This window comes from Erigeron canadensis, chromosome 9, assembly GCF_010389155.1.
Source record: "Erigeron canadensis isolate Cc75 chromosome 9, C_canadensis_v1, whole genome shotgun sequence".
Classification (NCBI taxonomy): Eukaryota; Viridiplantae; Streptophyta; class Magnoliopsida; order Asterales; family Asteraceae; genus Erigeron; species Erigeron canadensis.
The window spans coordinates 7395283-7417058 of NC_057769.1; the positions used below are offsets into that span (position 1 = coordinate 7395283).

Here is a 21776-nt window from a genome sequence, read left to right on the forward strand (position 1 = left end):
TTTGGAATTTTGAAGGAAGAAAAAATCTATATAAAAAGGAATATATATTATTTTAATATTTTATTTTATGTGTATTTCAAACTTCAAAACGTGCGCACATATTTTTGTGTGTTGATTATGTATTTCCTAAGATTTTAGATTATTTTATCTCGTGATATGGATAAACAAAGTCAAATATGTCATTTAAGTGTTTGTCGTTGAGGCCTTGAGAGGGAGTTTCCGAATCAATTTCCTTTATTAAAAATTAAATAAATTAGACTTTTAAAAATTAAAAGTGGTTACTTTTTTCTTAATATATTCGTAGTAGATAATGTTGAGTAACTGTTTGAGGATGATACAAATAAAGTAGTGATTCTTGGTTATTAAACTATTCGAAGGCTTTAAACTTACATGTTTACATACATGTAATCACAAATTATAGGAAGTGCAATTATTCACAAGTGTGAGCTAGATAAATTTCTAACCACGGTTTAATGTTTTGATACGTATATAAAAGGAAAATGATTGATATGCCTAAATAATATGCATAAAGATGTGTCTAAAAATCTAGTGTTGACATGATTAAAGGTGTAGATCAATAAAGAGAATAAGAAATCTTATATGTCACTTATAGAATGTATTAGAAATGTTTTTAGGTCTATGTTTAAACATTTATATCATTATCCATATAAAAATGTTGAAATCATCTAAAATGTGTTATGAAAATATCACTTCATATCAAGTCTTATAAAAGTACTTGTAAAAATGGAAAATAATTTGTATGTATATATAACTTGTCTTCAGCTACTATTGTAGGATAGAAACTTTGTTTTGGTTCATTGTATGTAAGTAACCTGTTAAACTGAATGAATCGCATAAATAATCTGTTAAATGCTGATGTGGTGGTCTCTTATTGGGCCACATATCAGATGTTTGATGGTGCCACATTAGTATCCGGCCGATTTCTTACAACATTCGTTCAGTTTTGAGACAAACTTACATACAATGAATCAAAACAAAGTTTTTTTTCCTACAATAGTAGCCAAAAACAAGTTACATACATACACAAATTCTTTTCTCCTTTTCATTAGATCTTTATCATATGAAATTATGGATTAACACTGGTATATCTCCTCACCATCACCATGCACAAGTTTATCTATACACGTTTATAAAAAAAAAGTTACCCTCTTTCTTAAACGTTAATAGTTACACATTGAGAAATTACACGTATACCCTCCCTATTCCTTACCCCTTGAAAACACAACTCACCCCTTGTTAGTATACGTATAGCATTGAGATTTAAACGCTCTATTCGGGGGGGGGGGGGGGGGGGGAGAGAATAGGTGTACATCGGATATTTTGTGATGTCAAATGTATCCGCTGCAACACATAGGTACCGCCCTAGTCTTTAAAGACACAAACTAAATAACGAGTAAATAATATCTCAAACCATAACCAAAAACCAATAAAGATAACACAAGAAGAAATATCAATTTATATACATGATAGCATGAGAAAAAGAATGTGACGCCCCAAAGAGACAAATACCTATTCGAAATCTCAAACATGTTATAAGGAAGACAATATATAACAAATTAACAAGTTTCGTAACCGTATTGCTACCAGCTTTTAACAGCTAAAATAAAGTTTCATTGAATTTTAAAAGTTTTTTTATTTAAATATCCTTGAATGTTTATAAAGACATAACGCCATCTCTCCTAGAATTCTTTAAATACTTAATTATTATAGGAGGACTACTTTGCAGACCCGACCAAATGACCAATTCATGACCGGAGTATATAAATTTTTTGGAAGTTATTAATTTATTTAAAATTTATCTACCAATAAATTAAAACAAGATTAAAATGTTCTCGAAATGACGTAATCCTTAATAGACATGTGTCATTTTAATTTATTTAATTCTATTAAATTAGTTTTTCTAATTGTATATAGATTCAATTTCATTATTAGACTAAGATCTAAACTTTAACTCTAATAATAAATACAAAACACATTATAACCTTATTTTATTAATCATTTTCTCATTAATAACATTGAATTTTTTTATTTCTTAATTTCTTTTGTTACTTATAATAATAAGTTATTAATATGAAAACTCCAAAAATTTGAGTGTACGATCTGAAATTATAAGGCTATTTGTCGTCATCTATAATGCTTACAAGTTCTGATTTTGATATGATTGTAAAATTTTAAGGTAAATTCGAAACTTTAACTAAGCATGTATTATAGTATTTATCATTACCTTTAATTATAACTTAGCTTCAATTATCGGTTAAGTTTAACTACAATTAATTTCATAATCACGAATCATGCATAAGACATATTTGAATTTTTTTTATGATACAGTTTATATAGCTACCGTAAATCGTATGGGTATCAGGACTAGTAATAACATAAAATAGCTAGTCTTATTATTATTATATTATATTTTATTTTATTATTGTTAAGATATAATCGTCATTATCTTCTTGAGTCTTGACAATGATGGACCCTTCGAATCAAAATTAAAAAGCCATAGCCAGTAGGTCGTAGGTGCCTATGTGTGGTCAACTTTGGTCTACCAAAGATTCTTTCAGTTTATACGATTTATAGAGGTAACGATTTAGTAAGTTTTAGCTTAAGTTTTTACCAACGGTAACTTACAATTTGTCCTTTCGTTTTTTTCCTAAATAAAACCAAAATGTGTCCAGTATGATGTAGTGTCAAAAATCAATATTTTAAATACCAGTATTTTGGTCGTATCGGCCGGGTACCCGGTACCGGTATAACGGCGGTAATTTAATTTTTGTATTTTTATTTTTATAGAATTTTTACAAAACTTGTTACAATTTAACGAAAATAGTCAAAATACAAGTACAATCCACTCAAAAATAATACCAAATAGATATTTCATAACAAAATATAAGTTTTAAAGTTTACAAATAACAAAACATAACATTAAAGTATCAAAAAAAAATCAAAATAACGGTATTACCATTCCGGTAATGCCAGAAAATACCTGAAATACCGGCTGATATCGAATAGTGAAAATATCGGACAAAATACCGGGATAGTTATACCGGGGTACCACCCGGTATCCGGTATTCCGGGTAATATCAGCCGGTACGTACCGATATTTAAAACACTGGTCAAAATGTGCAAATAAATTTTACACTCTTAAATCTGAGCGAATATATTTTAAAATAGTTACACTTTTAGTCCTTCAAACGATCAAAATGCAAAAATTTGATTCCACTCAATAAGTACAAATGTACAATGCATATCACCATACATTTCACTAAAATTTCACAAACATCTTTATTCTTTCACTATATATTTTATTTTCCTAAATGACTTCTTTTTCAAACAATGTTTACAAACCCCGTGTGACCGCCGATGAGATGAAGACACTTACCACCACTGATATCAATGAGGACGACCTCCTTCAAGCACAAATGTCGGAAGCCATGTAAAAACTATAGCAAAAACGAAAATGGTGTAGGAAAGGATATTTGAAATACAAGTGTATAAGCGTAAAGTTTTCTAGCTTGGAAAATAAATATTTTACTTTTTTCTTCATATACATTTGGCCATCTTCAATGATATTATCAATTTGTCAAGTTAAACTGGTCACCTTAGCAACACGTCAATGGATCAGCAAACTAAATTCATTTTGCCTTCATTTAACAAACTGAAATTTTGTTTATACGTGACACACCATCTTAAACTAAAAGCATATTATATTACTCCGTAACTAGGATGGAAAAGATCTGACCCGCTTCATAACTACTTGATCTCAATTTGCAAATTAAGTTTAGAAAATGATTAACAAGCCGATACTCCAATGATGGCAAATTAATGTCCAACTTGCTCACCAGTTTACAAATTGGAAAAACCATTAGAGATAGATAGTCTTATATATTACTAAAAGAAATATTTGGAATAAGGTTTACCAAACAAAGATACTTCGCGTTTGGTTTACAGAATATGATAGAATTTGATGGAATTGGAATTGAATTTCATTCCTTAGTACGTTTTGTTGCACAAAGAAGAGGGAATTTCATTCCATAGGAATGTAAACATTCCATCATTTGATGGAATCTACATTCCTTGGGGATGGAGGAAGGAATTTCATTCCTTCCATCACTTGAATTTTCAAAAAATCAAAAACATTCCGTCAAATTCCATTCCTTTAAATTCTAATTCCTTTGAAAGATTTCATTCCTTTCCAAAACATTCTGTGAACCAAACGCGCCCAATTCTTATGGATAAGTTAACTATTTCCTTATAAATATTCAATGATTATTACAAGGGGTCGCATGATATGACATATGAGCTATCTTTTATAAATAATATTTTCATTCACAGATTCACTCGTGGGTGAGCTAATTAGGATTTGATCATAATCAACTGCTGGTGTATTTGGAAAACGAGAAATGAGTTGAAATTTGATAACATTAGAGTGAGCACCATGAAAATCATTCAAAATATTAGATCACTCAGTTTTTTGTGGTTTAGAAGTAGAACGAAACATAGAGGTATTTCTTGGAGTAATTGGTGTAATTTTGTACTCATATAAATTGTTGTATATTATACCACCGGTGTTGTGCCGGGGTGAGTGAATAAAATATTTAGTTTCATAAAAAAAAAAGCTAATTATGAGAAAGGAAGGCAGTGCTCTAATATAATACATATACATTTAAATAAATAAATTATAAATAACATGTGTTTTTACCTATCTTAACGTATGGGTTGCAATTTTATTTTTATTTTTATTTAATAAAAATCAATTATTAAAGCTTTACATTTAATATTAATAATAATAATAATAATAATAATAATAATAATAATAATAATAATATAATAATAATAATAATAATAATAATAATAATAATAATAATAATATCATAATACACGCAAAGTGGTATTCTTTCGTAGCACTAAAATGGTCTACAAGAAAGAACGTATCAAATCCAGTAACCATTCAATCATTTTATTTTTTTACCTATTTTAAAGTTAACAACTTTGGTGTTCTTTAAATTAGGTTTGTTGTCTTAAGGCGATGCCTAGTTAGAAGAGATTGTTTTCTTTTTTTCTCACTAAATATAAAAACATAGACTACAAAAATGGAGAATTGAATCATCCTAGCTTGGTTCCTTGTCGCTAGTTCCATAATATAGATAAGAGGATATTAACCGAGTAATACTATAGTTAAAGAAAATGTAACCAAGATTTGAATCTCTAATATTTGTTTTTGTGCTTCGTGTTCACCACTAGCTATCAATCTATCATCTAATATAACATTCATCGTAAAAAGCATGAACTAGTAAATAAATGACAATTAAATACTCTGATGCCTTTGTATGACTACATTTTCAAATGATCTTGGTCTTTTTGAGTCAAAATTCTACACATCTAAAAGTCTCGTGTATTATTCAATTCGTTAGGAGAAAAGGATAACTTTTTAATGAATTTTTCCCGAGAAAATTCTCTCAATTGTTTAACTTTAGTTATTGGTACAACCAATACTTATACTAATTTTATAATGCGGTGATTTGCAAGAACCAAATTCTTTTTATCTTTCTCCAAATTTATTAATTAAGCTATTTATCAGCTATCGCTTGTCGCCTTGTCGGTGTAACAAACCAATCCATACAGAATCTGAAATCCGTGCAAAAGTCGTATCAATTATTGTGATTTTGTTTCTAATGATCCCAACACTATGAAAGAAAATATTTAGCATTTATTATTTTATAAGTAATTTTTTTTCCCCGAATGCCTGAGTTTCATTTTTTTTATAAAAAAAAAACTATAGCAAATAGGACCTGATGGCGGGTTAAATGGGTTAGTAGATTAATTTTAGTTCACACAGGTTATATGGGTTGGTGGGATCGTACGTTAGTGGATTGATTTTAGGTTAAACGAGTTGTGGGTTTATGGGTCATATGGGATCGTGGGTCGACATATTAAAAGATTATAGAAGTTTAAAATATTTTCGGGTTGACGGGTTGACCTTTTAATCGGAATGGTCAACCAGTCCGAAAAAATCTATTTGGCGGGTTAGAAGGTCCAAAATATGCAAGTATAACCTGGTTATTTTCGCGCAGTTTTTGGGTTGGATCAAGTATTAATAGACTCAATGTGTTATACCAAAAAATATATAAGCGTTAAAAGTTTATTTCGACATTATGCTCGATTGCATACTAAACTTCATCTTTCTATACTATAAGACTTATATTTTTCACAATATGTGATGTAAGTATAAGGTTATTCGTAATAATATGTGTTTTTTATAAATTTATAATAATTAGCAATACATTATATGCACTTTCATATAGTAATTACTGAATGAATACTTCATATTTAAATTGTACCATACTAAGCTAATTACAATGGCGATGTAATGGGTTATGCTTCAAAGGAATTATATTAGATGACATAGTTTTGGCATAAACTCATCATATCTACACTTTGGTAATCCTAAACATTTTAATCGATAAAACAAATAAATGCTATCGGGTCAACACGGCCCGATGCAACCCATTTACATCGGCCAAGTTTGCAGAAGCTATTTTACCTTTTAACCATTTCACCCCCGTTATTTACCCAAATACCCACACAACATAACAAGATACAGAAACAATCAAACAAATGCCCAAGTTTACCCAGTACTGTCCATAATGGGCCAAAATGTCACCTTTAATTTAAGGTCATCTAAATTCTAAAGTGTTAGACAACCTCGATCAACAACCTCACTTGAACACTTGGCTGACATTTTTTAACAACAAATTTTTTGCGGGGTGCTATGCAATATTTATATAATGTTGAGTTCCAATTCCTAACTTTTCGGTGCATAAACTTCACTGATTTAGGAGCCTCAAATCTGGAAAAACTTGCGACGTTTCATTACTTAGTGACCAAGTTTGTCAAATTAGTAGCTCACTAGTTGGTAAAATTTTTTTTAAGGTTTAACTTATTGTGATTCACCTATGAGCAGAACTTGTACATTTCCATTGTGAAATTCATCCATTTCTATTTAAAACCGAGTCTTTTGTCGCCTGCTATATATGACCATGAACACGCTGTGATATACGCTGCAATGGCATACATTCTTAGAATTTGTTAAGTTGCAAAGAACGTGAAATTCTAGAGTACTATTTCGATAGCACTTCTGGCTGGCAACACTTTGCAACTCCAAAAAAGAGCCCGCGGTGAGTTTAGACAATGCCAATGAATTAACAAGTTTTGTTTGATTATTCAAATGGTTTTCTTTTAAATTTTTAATCTAGAATAACGACTTACTTTTTTAATTTTAATTTGAATTTTAATTTGTAAGTTATAAATCATAGAGCCTTTCCCCTTCTAGTTAGGCTATTAAAAGTTGGTTTAATTAATTTGCATCCGCATTAGGCCATTCAATTCAACCAAAGTTTATAGACTCCTCACCAGTGCCTGGTCATAAGGTTTCTGATGCCCTAGCCAAACTCGAGATCCTCAAAGGAAAGTATATTTTTAGGAAAACTTTATTTGGATCAAGGTTATCAAGATCGAAATCTTAGCCAAGATTGTTTTCACTTTGTAAGATTGAAATCGTAAGATCCCACAAAATATCGGGACAATTTTTCAACATGATTATTATTGCATATAACATAATAAATTCTTATATAAATAAGATTATCTAAATTCTAGCATATATTACATAATTTTTGTGACATAAATCCAGGTTCGTAATCGATAAAACTTAGGAGTAAACTATGTTATACTAACTTGTTTTGTTTGTGTCCGTTTTTTAGTTTTAGGTAGCTGTTTTATATCATTCAAGAATTGAAGGCTAAAATAATGCATCTCTTAAATAAATAAAACAAAATTTTTCTAACATCATTATTTTCTAAATAATGCTTACTTGTCATTATTAGAATTTTTCATATTAATTAATTTTTTTATTATCTTGATTTATGACATCATCCTATTTAAAGTTTAAATCATTTTTTAATTGATTTATGATATCTTTTCTCGCTTAAGTATCATGTAAATTAAAATGAAATTATCTAAATTATTTGTAAGTTTTCAAAAATAATATCACCATATCTTTTCGTCTAAATATTATCAATTAACCTTGTTATATATTAAATAAAAAACAACTGTTATGACATCATCATTTTATTTTTTTTATTTTTTTTGTAAAGTTAGTTTTGATTCAGGCGTGCTGAAGACAATTTTAACCAACGATTTGCTGGACCTCCAATCCTCTACTCATGGAAAATATCTTGAGATGATAAACCTAAGACTCGAACCCGAGACCTTGGGAAAAACTCACCTCCGAGCCCCACAAGTATAACTTATTTTTCATCTCTAAATTCTTTTTTAAAGTTTATATTTTTGGTTTAATTTTTTTATGATATCATAAGCATTTTACTTTCTTAAATTTATTTCATTTTTTTTGTTACTTATGATGTCTTTTTCTATAAAAAAAATTAAAATTTTATTTTCTTTTGAGCACTATAATATTTTATACACGGTCTTTTAAATTTCAATTATCTGAATAATTTTATCATAATAGATTTTTAAGTTATCAGCATATTATGCGGATTAATCAGCTAATTATATTTATTCGAAATATAAGGTATATTATTCCGAGGTTATGAGTATGGTTGAAATATCCCATATTTCTTAAACATCAACGCAACTTAATATTATAAAACTTTTATTTATAAGCCCGGGTTGAACCCGAGTAATTAGCTAGTTGCTGGATAAATTAGACTTCAAAAGGCTTGAGTGAGAATACTTCATAGATTAATGTATTAATACATCAATTAGGGATCATTTGCAAATAACTCACAGTTCGATTTATTCGTTATCTTCTATATATTCGGCTCTCATATTTCTTGAAATTTATTTTATTTTTATTATAATTGGTCATCTTGATCAACTATTGTATAATAACTCATTCATATAATAAAAATATAAACTAATTAGTTGATCCAATTTTCTGTGATACTTTTATTATATGAATGAGCTATTAATCTTATTATTACAACAGTGAATAGTTGATCAAAATGATCAATAGGATGATTAAATATAATCACCCATAACATAGAAATATAAATCGAGAATAGTAATATACAGAATATTGAACGGAAAAAGCGAGTATGTGTTATCCACATTTGAACCATAAATGATGTATTCACACATCAATCTACCGAGTATTGTAACTCTACCCCTTAAAGTATAATCTATCCAACATTTACACACTCCCGGCCATTCTAATCTTAAAAGATAAAAAACAGCTATCTAAAACTATAAAACATACACAAAATAAACAAGTTAGTGTATCTTACTATAATAATCCATTTTTATTTATAAAAAAAGAAAAGTTACTATAGCATATTTTATATCCTCCTAAGTTTATATTAATCATTTTAATAGTTGCACTATGCTTTAAATAGCCCATATAGATGAATGTTAACGGAGGGATCATGCGATTTTTATGAGTAGGCAACCAACGTACAACTCACAAACATGCTTTATTTGTTTACGAGATACAGTATCCGTGCGTTTCGGTGGTGAGATGGTGGGGTGATAGGTCAAGTCATACAGTATGATAGCCAAATGCCTTAGCTGTACGGTCTCCACCCTCGGATTTTAAAATTCGTCGAAAGTATATCAAATGACATTTCTCATGAAAGAGCATGAAATTTTAAGAACACCCATACAATTTTTATAATTTATCAATATACGGTTTTTGAGATAAATAATTTTGAATGAATTAAAGGAGTAAAATGATTTATGGATGACAGAGGAAAAAAATGGATGGTTGAGATTTGAGGAGAGAAAAAATGAGTGGTTGAGATTTAAGGTTATTATAGGTATATTAGGTAGAGATGTTTAAATTAGTGAATAAAGAATAATGGTATTTTGGGTAGTTCAAATCATCTTTTTTTTAAAAAAAAAAAAACAAAATGTTTTATAAGATACTATTAGATAATATAACTAGTCCTAATACACGTACGATGTACGGTAGTTATATAGATTGTATCATAAAGAAACTTGAATATGCCTCATACATGATTCGTGAGTATGAAATAAATTGTGGTTAAAATAAATCGATGAGCGAAGCAAAATTATAATAAAAAGTAATGATAAATATAATATATGTTTAGTTAGAGTTTTGGATTTACCTTAAAATTTTAAAACCACAGTCTCGTACCTTGACTTTCGCTACCTATACCTAGGCTTTTCTGCCGTTGTCTCAAAATCGGAACTTGTAAACATAATGGATATATAGCCTTGTGATTTCGAATTGTAAACTCAAAATTTTGAAGTATTCATGTTAATAACTTATTATAATTAACGTAAGTAATAAAAGTTGAGAAATTAAAAAAGAAAAAGAGACAATTTATTAATGAGAAAATCAAATAAAGTTATATTATCTTTAATCTGTATTAATAAGCCAAGAGTTAGATTTTAGTTCTAAGTCTAATAAGAAAATTAAATTTATATACAACTAGAAATTAAATGCTAATTTAACAGAATAAATAAATTAAAATGACACGTGTCGATCAAGGATTACGCCACGTGTCAGTTCAAGAACATATCAATCATGTTTTAGTTTATTGGTAGATATGAAAAAGTTATTTTAGGACTAATTTTAAATTAGGACCATTGAGACCAAATATCAACCATTCATTTTTCTTCCCTTTTCAAATCTCAATAACTCATTTTTTTTCCACACCCTCTCTCCTCTCTCCTTTTTCTCCGGCCACCACCATATTATCTTTGGCCGCCGCCTCCTCCTCCACCACCATATCATCTCTTGAACACTATTTTTATGAGTTAAATAGTGTTTGTCACTTTGCACAAGTTTACTGTATTAACACCATCATTATATTTTTCAAGCATATTGTCTTTAGGGGTTGTTTTTGGTGGTGACCGTTTAAACTTGAAAGGACTCGTGGCGATGGCTGCTCCCGAAAGAAGTTACACTCGATGGCTGCTTTGGTGAAAGTGATGATCATGATGGTGTTATTGGTTTCATTGCAATGCCATACAGATTGATCAATGACATTCAAGTGTCATGGGAAAACAAGGAATATTGTATTAGAAAAAAAAAAAAAACAAAAAAAAAAAACATGAAACTGATTGCAAGTCATATAGGATATTCATATTTGACCCGACTTGAGCCTAATTACTGACCAAGTTTTTCATGCCAACCCATTTGACTCGTGTAATCCATCTATCACCATATAGTTTTGAAATGGAACCTTAATTGGGTGATATTGGGCTCGAAACAGTCTTAACAGTTTTTTGACTAATTCTAGAGTATGACCCATAACCATAACGTATACAAAGAAGTTATCTGATTATTTCTCTTGTTATTTTCCCTCTTTTAAGACAACAAATGCTTTCTTAAAAATTATCTGTATTTCACGTAAACTGCTACTAAACTCAAGATGATTATATTTCTCATACAATACATGAAAGCCAAAATTTTATGATGGATTTGATACTTCACCATTTGTGAGAAGAACAATCTTCGTAATGTGAGACGTTAACAGCCAACTCCTGACCAACCCTTCTATAACTTCAACCCTCTTATCTCCATGTTGTGCGCATGTCTTATCACAAGACGTGTTGAAATGACAAGCCAAACAATGTCGTCTGATGGAGCCAAACGATTACACTAACATTATAAATAAAGGAAGCAAACAAAGAGTACATAGCATCTGGTATGGAGTCATGGATGTTATATTTTCCGTACCAATAGCAGAGGGTTAAAAAGTGTTGATTCATGAAGAAAACTGTGAAACTAATGACAGGCCAAACAATAACGTATGTCGTATACAAAGAAAATGTAGCAAAGGTAATAATGTTATGCAAAGAGATTTTCATGGTAAAGGTGTAGTGGAGGGGATGATAGTAGTGTAAAGGAGCAGGAATGAAAGTAATGTATTACATTCTTATGTATTCGGAGAAAATAGTAACGTGTCATTGTAAATGGTATGAAGTCACATTCTTTCACGAGCCAAGCGCATACTCAAGGAGTAGTGCACAACCAACATATCAGGCTCGGGTTGTGCACAAACTCTGTGACCCAAGTAAATAACAAAAATAACGACCACTTATTTAAGCATTTTACAGTGTGCAACCAACCTCCCATAGAACTTCTAATGCCAAATTTGAAAGGAAACCAGTTCTAAAAATAGCTTTTCAAGATCATTTGGGAATATAGGCCTCTTATAGTCTCTCTAAACTGAAAAACCACAAAGTTATTCATAAGTACATAAAATCACTCTCTAAATTACTTGTAACTTACAAATGAAGAAATTGATTAATCTCCTTTAGTTGAAGGCTCGACGCAAGCACAGAAAGGGCTTTTCTTCCGCCTGTTGTTGATTGCTGTCTTTGTTCTTCCACCACCATAAAGATAATCTTTCAAAAGAACTCGCTTTTTGGTATCGATGAACCTCGATTTTCCTTTAGGCTCATTCTCGTCGTCCAATTTCAAAAGCACAAACTGTATCTTTTGTATCTCTAACTGCAAACGACCAATCTTTTCAGAAACCCTTCTTGCTTGTTCCGATACCTTTTTCCTTCTCATACTTTCACTTTCCCCCGATTCTGATGCCGATGACTTGTCAGAGCTACCTTCGATATGCTTTACGAGTTTCCCATTAAGTTCGTATAATTTTTGGATGGCGGATTCGGCTTCCATGAGTTGCCCCTTCAATGTCTCACACTCGAGCATACCTTTTCCTCTTCTGCTTTGTAACGTAATCTCGACTTTCCTCTTTAAATCCTCGATGGTTATTTGAAGGTTGGTCAACTTTAAAACATCGGAATTCAGTCGTTCAAGAACCTTCCTTTTGTTACTGTCTTCATTGGGCTCCTTAAATCTTTTAGATACTTCCAGTTTATCAACCACGCTATCAAGAGACACATCTGAAGCAGTTGGGTGATGTCTGAACATAAGTTTGGGATCATCTGCAGTTTCCCAAATCTCACCTTCGATAAGTCCTCTTTTGCTTACAGCGTATGATGAACTTTCAGAGGCTTGATCTAGCATGATGTCTTTTGGATCTGCTTCTAAGATTTCAGATGTTGATTTTGGTTTACTGTTTGATCTGCTGCGGAAATTCTTTAGATGACTTAATTCTTCTATCTGCTTCATTGCGGATTCCAGCTTTGCATCTGCATCTAACTTCTCTTTCGTTGAAAGCATCTGCATCTCAACTACCGCCATTTCAATAACTTTGACCTTACTTTGCAGATCCTGCAACTCAGCAAATGGATCTTGGATCATGGTTACAGATTCGCCACCCTGCAAAATCAGTACAAATCATTAAATTCTGACATAATGTGAAAACGCCATTCTTAGAGTTTTCACTTTTTTTTAACGCCAAAAGCGTTGGTTACAATGGACCACTTGTTTTTTATGGCAAATGCTTGTCAAACTAAATAGCCTTAAAACTATACGTACCCCTTAAAGGCTCAAACAAAGTCAAGTTTGGGAGCCACGATACAAAAGTATAGATTCACTTGTAATACGAAAGAGCGGAGGTGATCTGTGCACCACTAGATTTTGGAAATGCACCACCAAACATACTTTACAGTGTTGTACTGTACCACAATGTAAAGCATGTTTGATGGTGTATTGTCAAAATCTGGTGGTGTACAGATCGGTAATTACTACCTTGGATAACCGTATGAAATATGCCAATGAGAAAGAGACAGCCCCCCTTTACTTTTGGTTGATATAGCTTATGTTTTTTCATCACTAACGGGTCAAGTGGGAATAATAGAAATATAGTTAGAGGGAAACAGTTTGATGTCACCCAAGGTATGCTTTTAATGACTAATGCCTCCTAAAAGTTGTAAATTTTATTACTTAAATTATTTATCGATGAAATAATGTGATTTGTGATCATATTTGAGACACTAACTATTTATAGCATAACTAAAAAGTAAAGTAACTCCCAATGCCGTCTTCCACGGGTTTTGGGTCCCAATACCGTCTTCGACGGTGTATGGGGAGGTTGATATGTAGACAGCCTTACCCCTACCAAAGGTAGAGAGGTTGCTTCCAGGTTCTACCATAGGTAGAAAAGGATCTCCAGCCTTCCTGGGCATGAGGATCGAACCCATGACCTCTGTTTCTAGAGGCATGAGCTCCAATCACTGATCCAACCCAGTTTTATGACAATTCGAGGGTCTTGACCAGTATCAAATGGCATAGAATTTTTCCGTTTTATGACAAGTTACCCACCACGTCCACTTTCCCACCTCTAACATTAAGAATTCTAGAATTGTACCAGATGTTCAGAGGGTCGGCGAGGGAATTTTGGCCTGTCTACAAAAATTCTTTTGTATCCTTGTCGTACAAGGATAAGCATGTACACGTGTTCTTTATGCAATTACAAGGTGTGATGTTTACTATACTAATAACACGCAAGAGTTTTGACGTATTTACTTATAAATGTGTCAATTCAGGTTATGTTCAACCCAAAAAACATGCAAAATGAAGGAAAGAAGTCAAACGGGTCAACCTGGTTGAAGTTGCTGCCTTGCTAGATACGTATTTTTTATCCATTAAACCTCCCAAGTCTTTCTAATTAGATATGACACAAAATTTGTTTATATAACATATAAAATTTTTAGACAAAAAGTGTTTTGCGTCAATCCAACCTAACCATCCGCGTCAACCACGACGACAAAAACAATGCGAAAAATCCTGAACTGGAAAGATGCAGTTTTGGGTCAAACCAACCAAATCAAGAACTTAACAAAATTACCTGTTTTGAGCTTTACCCCACCCTTTTGCCACATATAGTAAGCATGAATTCAACAAGCTAATGAATCATTACCTCTGCATCATCGTTTTCAGACTGTGGGACTGTCATTCGGGTACAGGTATGATTTTCTAAGGATATGATGCTATTCCTCAAAGACTCAAGGGCTGGGCCATATGCAGCCAAATGAGCTTTAAGGTCTCGGTTTTCACTTTCCAAAATGCTTGTTTTTTCTTTGAGCAATTCAGTATTCACATCTTTGGAAGTAATTTCTTCTTGCAGACTCATACAAACTTTGGTAAGCTCACGTATCTTTTCTTCTAATAAATCTTGACATATATTAGAAGCCACCAAATCACCATAAACTAATGACCCCTCTGTTTCCAAAAATTGAGCCTTTTCCTCTGCCTTTTCCTGATTTTTAGTCAACTGATGGATTTTCTCTTCCAAAATCCTGTTTCCTTTGCTCAAAAGATCATTCTCTTCTATAAGTTTTACATTTTGTTTCTGCTGTTCATCTTTTGTCAATTTAACTTCATTGTTTTCTCTCTGCAGACCAGCTACTATCTCAGATAACTCCATTTTGTCATTCTCTAAAATCATCAATCGTTGAACTGCCTCCTTATGTTCCTTTTCTTTCAATTGCAACAGATTATTCCTGTTCACTAAATCGGAATTCAACTGATCACGAACACAAATAACTGCTTCCAAATCGTGCTCGGATTTTTCCAGAGTCTTTTTAAGATCAAGATTTTCCATTCTCGCCTCTTCTAATTTCTTTTCGACCATTGACATTTCTGCATGCTTCTCATCAACATAACTCTTTAAAGCTTGTGAGAGAAAACTTTGACTTAAAACCTCACCAAGTATGATGTCGTTTTCCTCTTCCAAAAGACAAATCTTATCGTTTTTCTGAGAGTTATCGTCCAACAAAGACTTCTTTTGTTCAAGAACCACCGAATTGTCCATTTGTAAAGTTGTGTAAGCTTCTTGAACAAATGACAACTCTGAATGTAAATTCCCCAGCTGAGTTCTTAACATTTGTTCGGTAATATCACCTTCACTCACCTTCGATCTCAACCCTTCGTTTGTTTCTGAAAGTTTTCCGGCCTCACTTTGCAACTCAAGAATCTTCACAGTTTGGACACATAACTCGTGTCGTAAACCACTCCTTTCCACTTCAAGATTCACCACTTCCGTTTTCAATTGCTTCAACAGTGCAACTAGAATCGACATTTCGAGGACAAACTTCATGTTTTTGTCTTCACTTTCACCTAGGGCACATTTTGTTCCCTCAAAATTTCTCTGTATAGTATCGAAATATTTATGTTCTTGACCACTTTCTAATCCAGGGTGCAAGGAAAGCCCAGCAACTTTCAGCAACTGGTGCATCCCAATCTTCAACCTATCATTCTGATCAGCTAAAGATTTGATCTTTAACTGGTTTTCACTTTTCTCTTGCTTCAACACATGAACAAGACTTTCAGACAACTTTGATGCCTCTTGGAGTTTATGACAATCATTTAACAAAAAAAAGTTCTTTTCTTCAAGATCTTGTACGCATTTCAGCAAGATGAAGATTTCGATTTCAGAACTGAAAGATTTATCAAGCTTTTCTTCGAAGTCTTTGCTTTTATTGTGACTCTCTTCTTGTAGGAGCTGGATCTGGCTCCTCAAAGCATGCAATTGTTTGTCATTCTTCTGAGCAAAGGTTACGTGTTCTTGATTCTGTAAAGCCAATGATAAATTCAGCTCTTCTACTTTACGAAGAGTAGATTCTCTCTCTTTCTCCATTGCTGAGTACTTCTCTTCTAAATCTGTATATTTTACCTCCAGATCCTTCAAAGTTTTTGTGGTAATTTCAATCTGAGAGACTAGAGTACCCTTTTCAGTAATAAGTGCAGACTTTTCATCGGCAAGAACTTGAGCTGAATCTTCGAAAGTCTTTGACTTTTGCTTTAACACTTCAAGTTTGACATGGGCATCAAAAAGAGAATTCTCAAGAAGCGTGTTTTTCTCAGAAACTTGACTCAAGTTATCAGTAGTTACTTGTAGCTGACCTAATAAATTCGCTTTTTCAACGGCAAGATTAGACTTTTCTTCTGAAAGAGATTGATAAGATTCTTCAAGTGACTTTAATTTACCTCGTACCCCTTCTAACTCAGCACCTAGATCTGACAATGAATTCTCCAAAACGACATTTCTCTCAAGAAGTTGACCCATTACTTCAAGTTTCTGGAGTAAAGCAGCTTTTGCGGCTTTTTCTGTTTGCCATTCTTCTTTCAAATTAGAGTTCTCATCCTGCAATGCCTTTACAGATGATCCTAAGCTTTCAGGGTTCAACCCCACATAAGCCACTTGATCCAAAATCGACCTATGATTCTTGTTCAAATCGTTTAGTTCCTCCTTTAGGCAATAAATTTCTTGCTGAAGAGCATTTCTTTGGTCAACTCTCAGGTCAACCTCTTCCTCAAGTTTCCCATTTGACTCTTTTAGACTACAGATTTCGGACTGCATCTCTTTTAATGAAAGGGTGGAAGACAAGTTGAGCTCAGCGAGGTTCTTGTTCTCCTCGAGTTGCTTCCGAACCTCTCCCTCTAAAACTTGGTTACGAGATTCGATTTCCAGCAAAATCTGAGCACGGTTTTGTAACTCTCCCGCCAACGATCTTAATTCTTCTTGAGATTGGGAGTGTAACTGCTGTAGAGTTTGAAAAGCGGTTTCAGCCTCCACAAACCGCAATCTTTCTTCCTGTATGCAAGTCCATAATCTTCCCAATTCCTTCTGTTTCTCTGTAAGTTCTTGATCTTGAGCCTCAATCTTCACCCCCATGGATTCTAATTCTGTCTGAAGTGTCCCGTTTGATTTTTCTAGCATGAGACGTTGTTCTTCTGCATCCTTTAAAAGTGAAAGCCCATTCTCGATCTCAGTTTTCAGCCTTTCGGTCTCATCTTGGGCACAAACAAGTCTAAGCTCAAGACTCGAAATAGTCTCCAGGCATTTCTGGTACGAAAGAGTTTGTGCTTCTTTCTCTTCAGTTAAAGCAATGATTGCAAGCTTCAGCCTTTCAATTTCCTTCTCTGCTTCAACTAATTTCTTCTCTAAACCTGACTGCATATTAATAGATTGTTTGTATTGATCATAAGCAAAATCCCGTTCTTCTTTTAATCTTGAGATTTCTTCCTTCAGATTTTCAGTTTCATTCTCACTTTCTTGAGCTTTCTCATTGAGTTTCACTATATCCTCTTGTGCTCGGTGGTAAAGCTCGAGACTTTCGTTCTTTTCAAATTCTAATCTTTGGAGAGCGTCTTTCAAGTTTTGAATTTCAGCCTCGGCTTTGCTAGCTCGGTCAGCAAGTTCTATGGAATTCTGTTGTGAATTTGCGATCTCAGATTCCAGTTTGGCTAATCTCTCCAAACACTCAAGGTACTGCTTCAAGCCGGCTTCCTTTTCATCTTCTAACTTGGCTAGGGCCTCTTTTAAAAGTAATATTTCTGTGTCATTGGTGCCCACGCTCTCAAATTGAGATAAGTTCCGGTCCTGGGACCTGTGTTTATTGTTGCCATCTTGTGAATCACTAAAATTGAGGGCTTTTCTTGCTGTTCCAGTAAACCCATTTTTCTGTAAATCATCGGGACTAAAACCTGAAATTGAAGTAGTTCTTGTGTCTGGCGTCTGAGGATCAACATCATAGGGAGAATTAGGAGATGAGTCCTCGCATCCTGCAGGGACTTGATTTGGAAAGGCTTCTGTCATTGTTTTGTGAGCCTGCCGGAGTGCCCCGGTTGCATGATCATATCTTTCTGCCAAGGCCCGATACGCTCTGTATAACTCTTCCACCATTTTCATAAGCTCAGGACGCTTTTTATAGTACATTTCTGCCTTTCGAGCAAATGAATCCCCGTCTTCTTCAATAAGCTTTATCATCGCCTTCACTTTGATGTCCACATCTGTTCATGAACACAAGGAGGAAAAGTTAATAAACCCAAATCGCATGAAGACAGATTTGAAAACAGTCAGTTCTTACGTCCAATAGATGATAACAGAAAGAACAAGTGTACATGAGTAAATATGCAAAAAAAAAAATAGAAAACTTATATACTACTTGGTCAATTTGATAGCATTAACGACTCTCAATGTATCCTAAGATGCTAAAATATCCAACCACTAGATAGAAATTAAGGTTACCATAACTCCAACTCAATTTCAATACCAAGTTAAACTGAGTAATTACTAACAAGATGCCGTAAGTAGCCTTACCATATTATCTTTGATATCAACTGAAAGATTCTCAAAATCTTAACAAGATTCAGATAATAAATAACTAAGATGTTAAAAGTCTAGTAACAAAAACAACCAGGGATTCTGTATACTAATTTCTTCATGCTAATTATACCTCATCCTGCTTACTTCAAGTGATCTTTAATAAATTAATGTTCATTTCTTAAATGCCAAGAAGAAAAGCTAGGAGTCACAAAAAAAGTCGATATGTATTTAGGTAGAAGGAAATTTTAATGTGGCAACAGGCAAATATAATGAAATTTGTATGCAAGGAAAACTATAGTTGTAGAGTCAGAAAAAGCTACATATATATATATACCTGTAAGATTTTCTTGAAGCCATTTTGAATTTTTGGGACTAATGTGGCTGTTCCACCACCAAGAGTACATACGCCTCGAGTCTGCCTTTGACAACGAAGCCATGGTTTCAACCTTCCAAGTCAGCTGAATTCCCCAAAACTCAAGATAGATGTGGAAATTGTATAGCTGAAAACCACAATTCAGCACCAATAAATCTTAACTTCCCAGTATCCTTCCTATAAAACACAAAAAAGGACAATAACAACATCATTGGCAGGTTCACATTTGGATGATCAGTTTCAGATCACTATATATATATATATATGAATATGATGTACTTATACATATATATGCATATATATACACACACACAAACACATATATAGATAAGAATTCTCAAGATTTTTCGATATAGAAAGCGGATCAAAAACATCTAAAAGTAATGTAAAGTAACTTCCAATGCCGTCTTCCATGGATTTTGAGTCCCAAATACCGTCTTTGACGGTGTATTGGGGAGGTTGAGATGTAGACAGCCTTACCCCTACTAAGGTAGAGAGGCTGCTTACCAAAGGTAGAAAAGGACCTCCGGCCTTGTTGGGCATGAGGATCGAACCCATGACCTTTGTATCTAGAGGCAAGGGCTCCGACCACTGATCCAACCCCGTTGGTTTTGGATCAAACACATCTGAATCACTAAAACATCAGTTAAGACCATTATTTATAACTTAAAACTAATAATTCATTTTTTTTTTTCAAAATTCACACCTAACTTTTAAAAAATAAACAAAAAGTAAAGTGATCAACCCCTAAAACATTAAGATCATGAGCAAAAAATCATCAAAAACAACTTACAAAGTTATAATTTATAAACCTTAATCTGATCAAACGTGATCATAACAGAACTCATAATCCAAAAAATAAAAAGTTAAACAAGTAGCTAGTACAGTATTAATTAACATGTAAGTAACAGAAATTACAAATAGTTACATATATATTTATATAAATATATATATATAATTGTGAAAAGAAAAAGATTAAAAAAAAAAAAAAACTCACAAGAAAATGGAAATTCAGTAGTGATTCAGATACTGGAATTATAATTAAATTTTTATATTATTTGGAGAGGTGTTTGGTTTATAAAAAGTGGAAAGGCCTAGAATTCAGCCCATGATATTGTTGTTTGTATATTTGTTAAATCCAGCAAAATGTGTGATCTGATAATTACAAGTGAAACTGTTTTTGAGTTTGGTATTTTTTGTTGTTAGATTCTTTGTTGTTGTTTGGCAAAGATTGGCTGGCGTGGGTTTTGGTTGTTAAGAGAGAGAGAGAGAAAGAAAAAGAGAGCTGTCTGTCGGCTTTGACAAGAAAGAAAGAAATAAAGTGTCAAAATGAATTAAAACTACTACGTACAATAAAAAAGGACAAATTATCTCTCCGTATTATTGTGTTTTACACTTTTACTCCTTTCTTTTTTATTTTATTTTTTATTCGACTTGATTTACGAGTACAATTTTCTTTTGTGTTCTTGTAAAACTATCAACATTAATTGTATGTTTGATATATGTAGTCGTGTTTTCCTATGTTATATAGGTCTGATTTTTGATGAGTTTGAGAAAGCTATGTATATTTATGGTTTATTAGACGAATGTTAGCGTGATGCGACGGTGATGATAGTAGCAACGGTGACGGCAATGATAAGTGGTAGCGGTGGCGACTGATGGTGATGGTGGTGGGGGACCTGGTTCTTGATGTAAAATGAGGTAGTTTAATTATTTTAGAAAATGAGAAATAGAAATTGTAAATTATTTGATTAAACATATTTTAAGTATATGAGTTAATTAAAAAAGAAAAAGACCATTAAAAATATGAAAATTTTGAGTATTTTAAAGATAGAATGTTGAAAAAAAGATAGATGAATTTGTTTTATATAATGAAGAAATAACCATTTACTATTTGTGTTGGAATGATAAGAGAAAAATTAACATGACCTCTACTTAAAGAAAGAGAAAATAGCCTAAATAACCAAAAATCATCTTCAATATACGAACATACCCAAAAAAATTTTCCAATTCATCAAAAATACCCATAAAATCGCAAGACCGTAAGGAGGAGATGCGGATCGCAAGAACTCCTTGCGGATTGCAAGCAGTGCTTGCGGATCGTAAGAACTCCTTGCGATTCTCAAGCAAGCCTTGCGATCCGCAAGGAATGCTTGCGATTTTGAGTTTGTAGACTTATGGATAAGATTTTTTGTGAGATTTACTTGAATTTTTTACTTATGCATTAGTAAAAAAAAAGTCAAAATCGTTTGCGATCCGCAAGGAGTTCTTGCGATATGCATCTCCTCCTTGCGGTCTTGCGATTTTATGGGTATTTTTAGTGAATTCGAAAAAAGTTGGATATTTTTGTATATTAAAGATTATTTTTG

At 32.7% G+C, this 21776-nt stretch overlaps 1 protein-coding gene across 1 annotated transcript; it reads right to left on the reverse strand.

Annotated features, from left to right (window-relative positions):
• Positions 1 to 11944: 11944 nt before the first annotated feature.
• Positions 11945 to 20693, reverse strand: LOC122582914 (protein NETWORKED 1D). Its single transcript, XM_043755344.1, has 4 exons — positions 20405 to 20693; positions 19369 to 19584; positions 14844 to 18718; positions 11945 to 13300 (listed from the first exon to the last, which is right to left on the reverse strand). Exons 2-4 carry the CDS (start codon positions 19469 to 19471, stop codon positions 12311 to 12313), a joined length of 4968 nt encoding a protein of 1655 aa, XP_043611279.1. The 5' UTR covers positions 19472 to 19584; positions 20405 to 20693; the 3' UTR covers positions 11945 to 12310.
• Positions 20694 to 21776: the final 1083 nt, after the last annotated feature.

Bases quoted from the DNA above. Each gene is read 5' to 3' on its own strand.
- LOC122582914 (XM_043755344.1), bottom strand. From the start codon at position 19,471: ATGGCTTCGTTGTCAAAGGCAGACTCGAGGCGTATGTACTCTTGGTGG. The intron at 18,719-19,368 runs GTATATATATAT...GTTCATGAACAG, and splicing joins GCTTCAAGAAAATCTTACAG to ATGTGGACATCAAAGTGAAG. The intron at 13,301-14,843 runs GTAATGATTCAT...CTGATTTTGCAG, and splicing joins CTGAAAACGATGATGCAGAG to GGTGGCGAATCTGTAACCAT.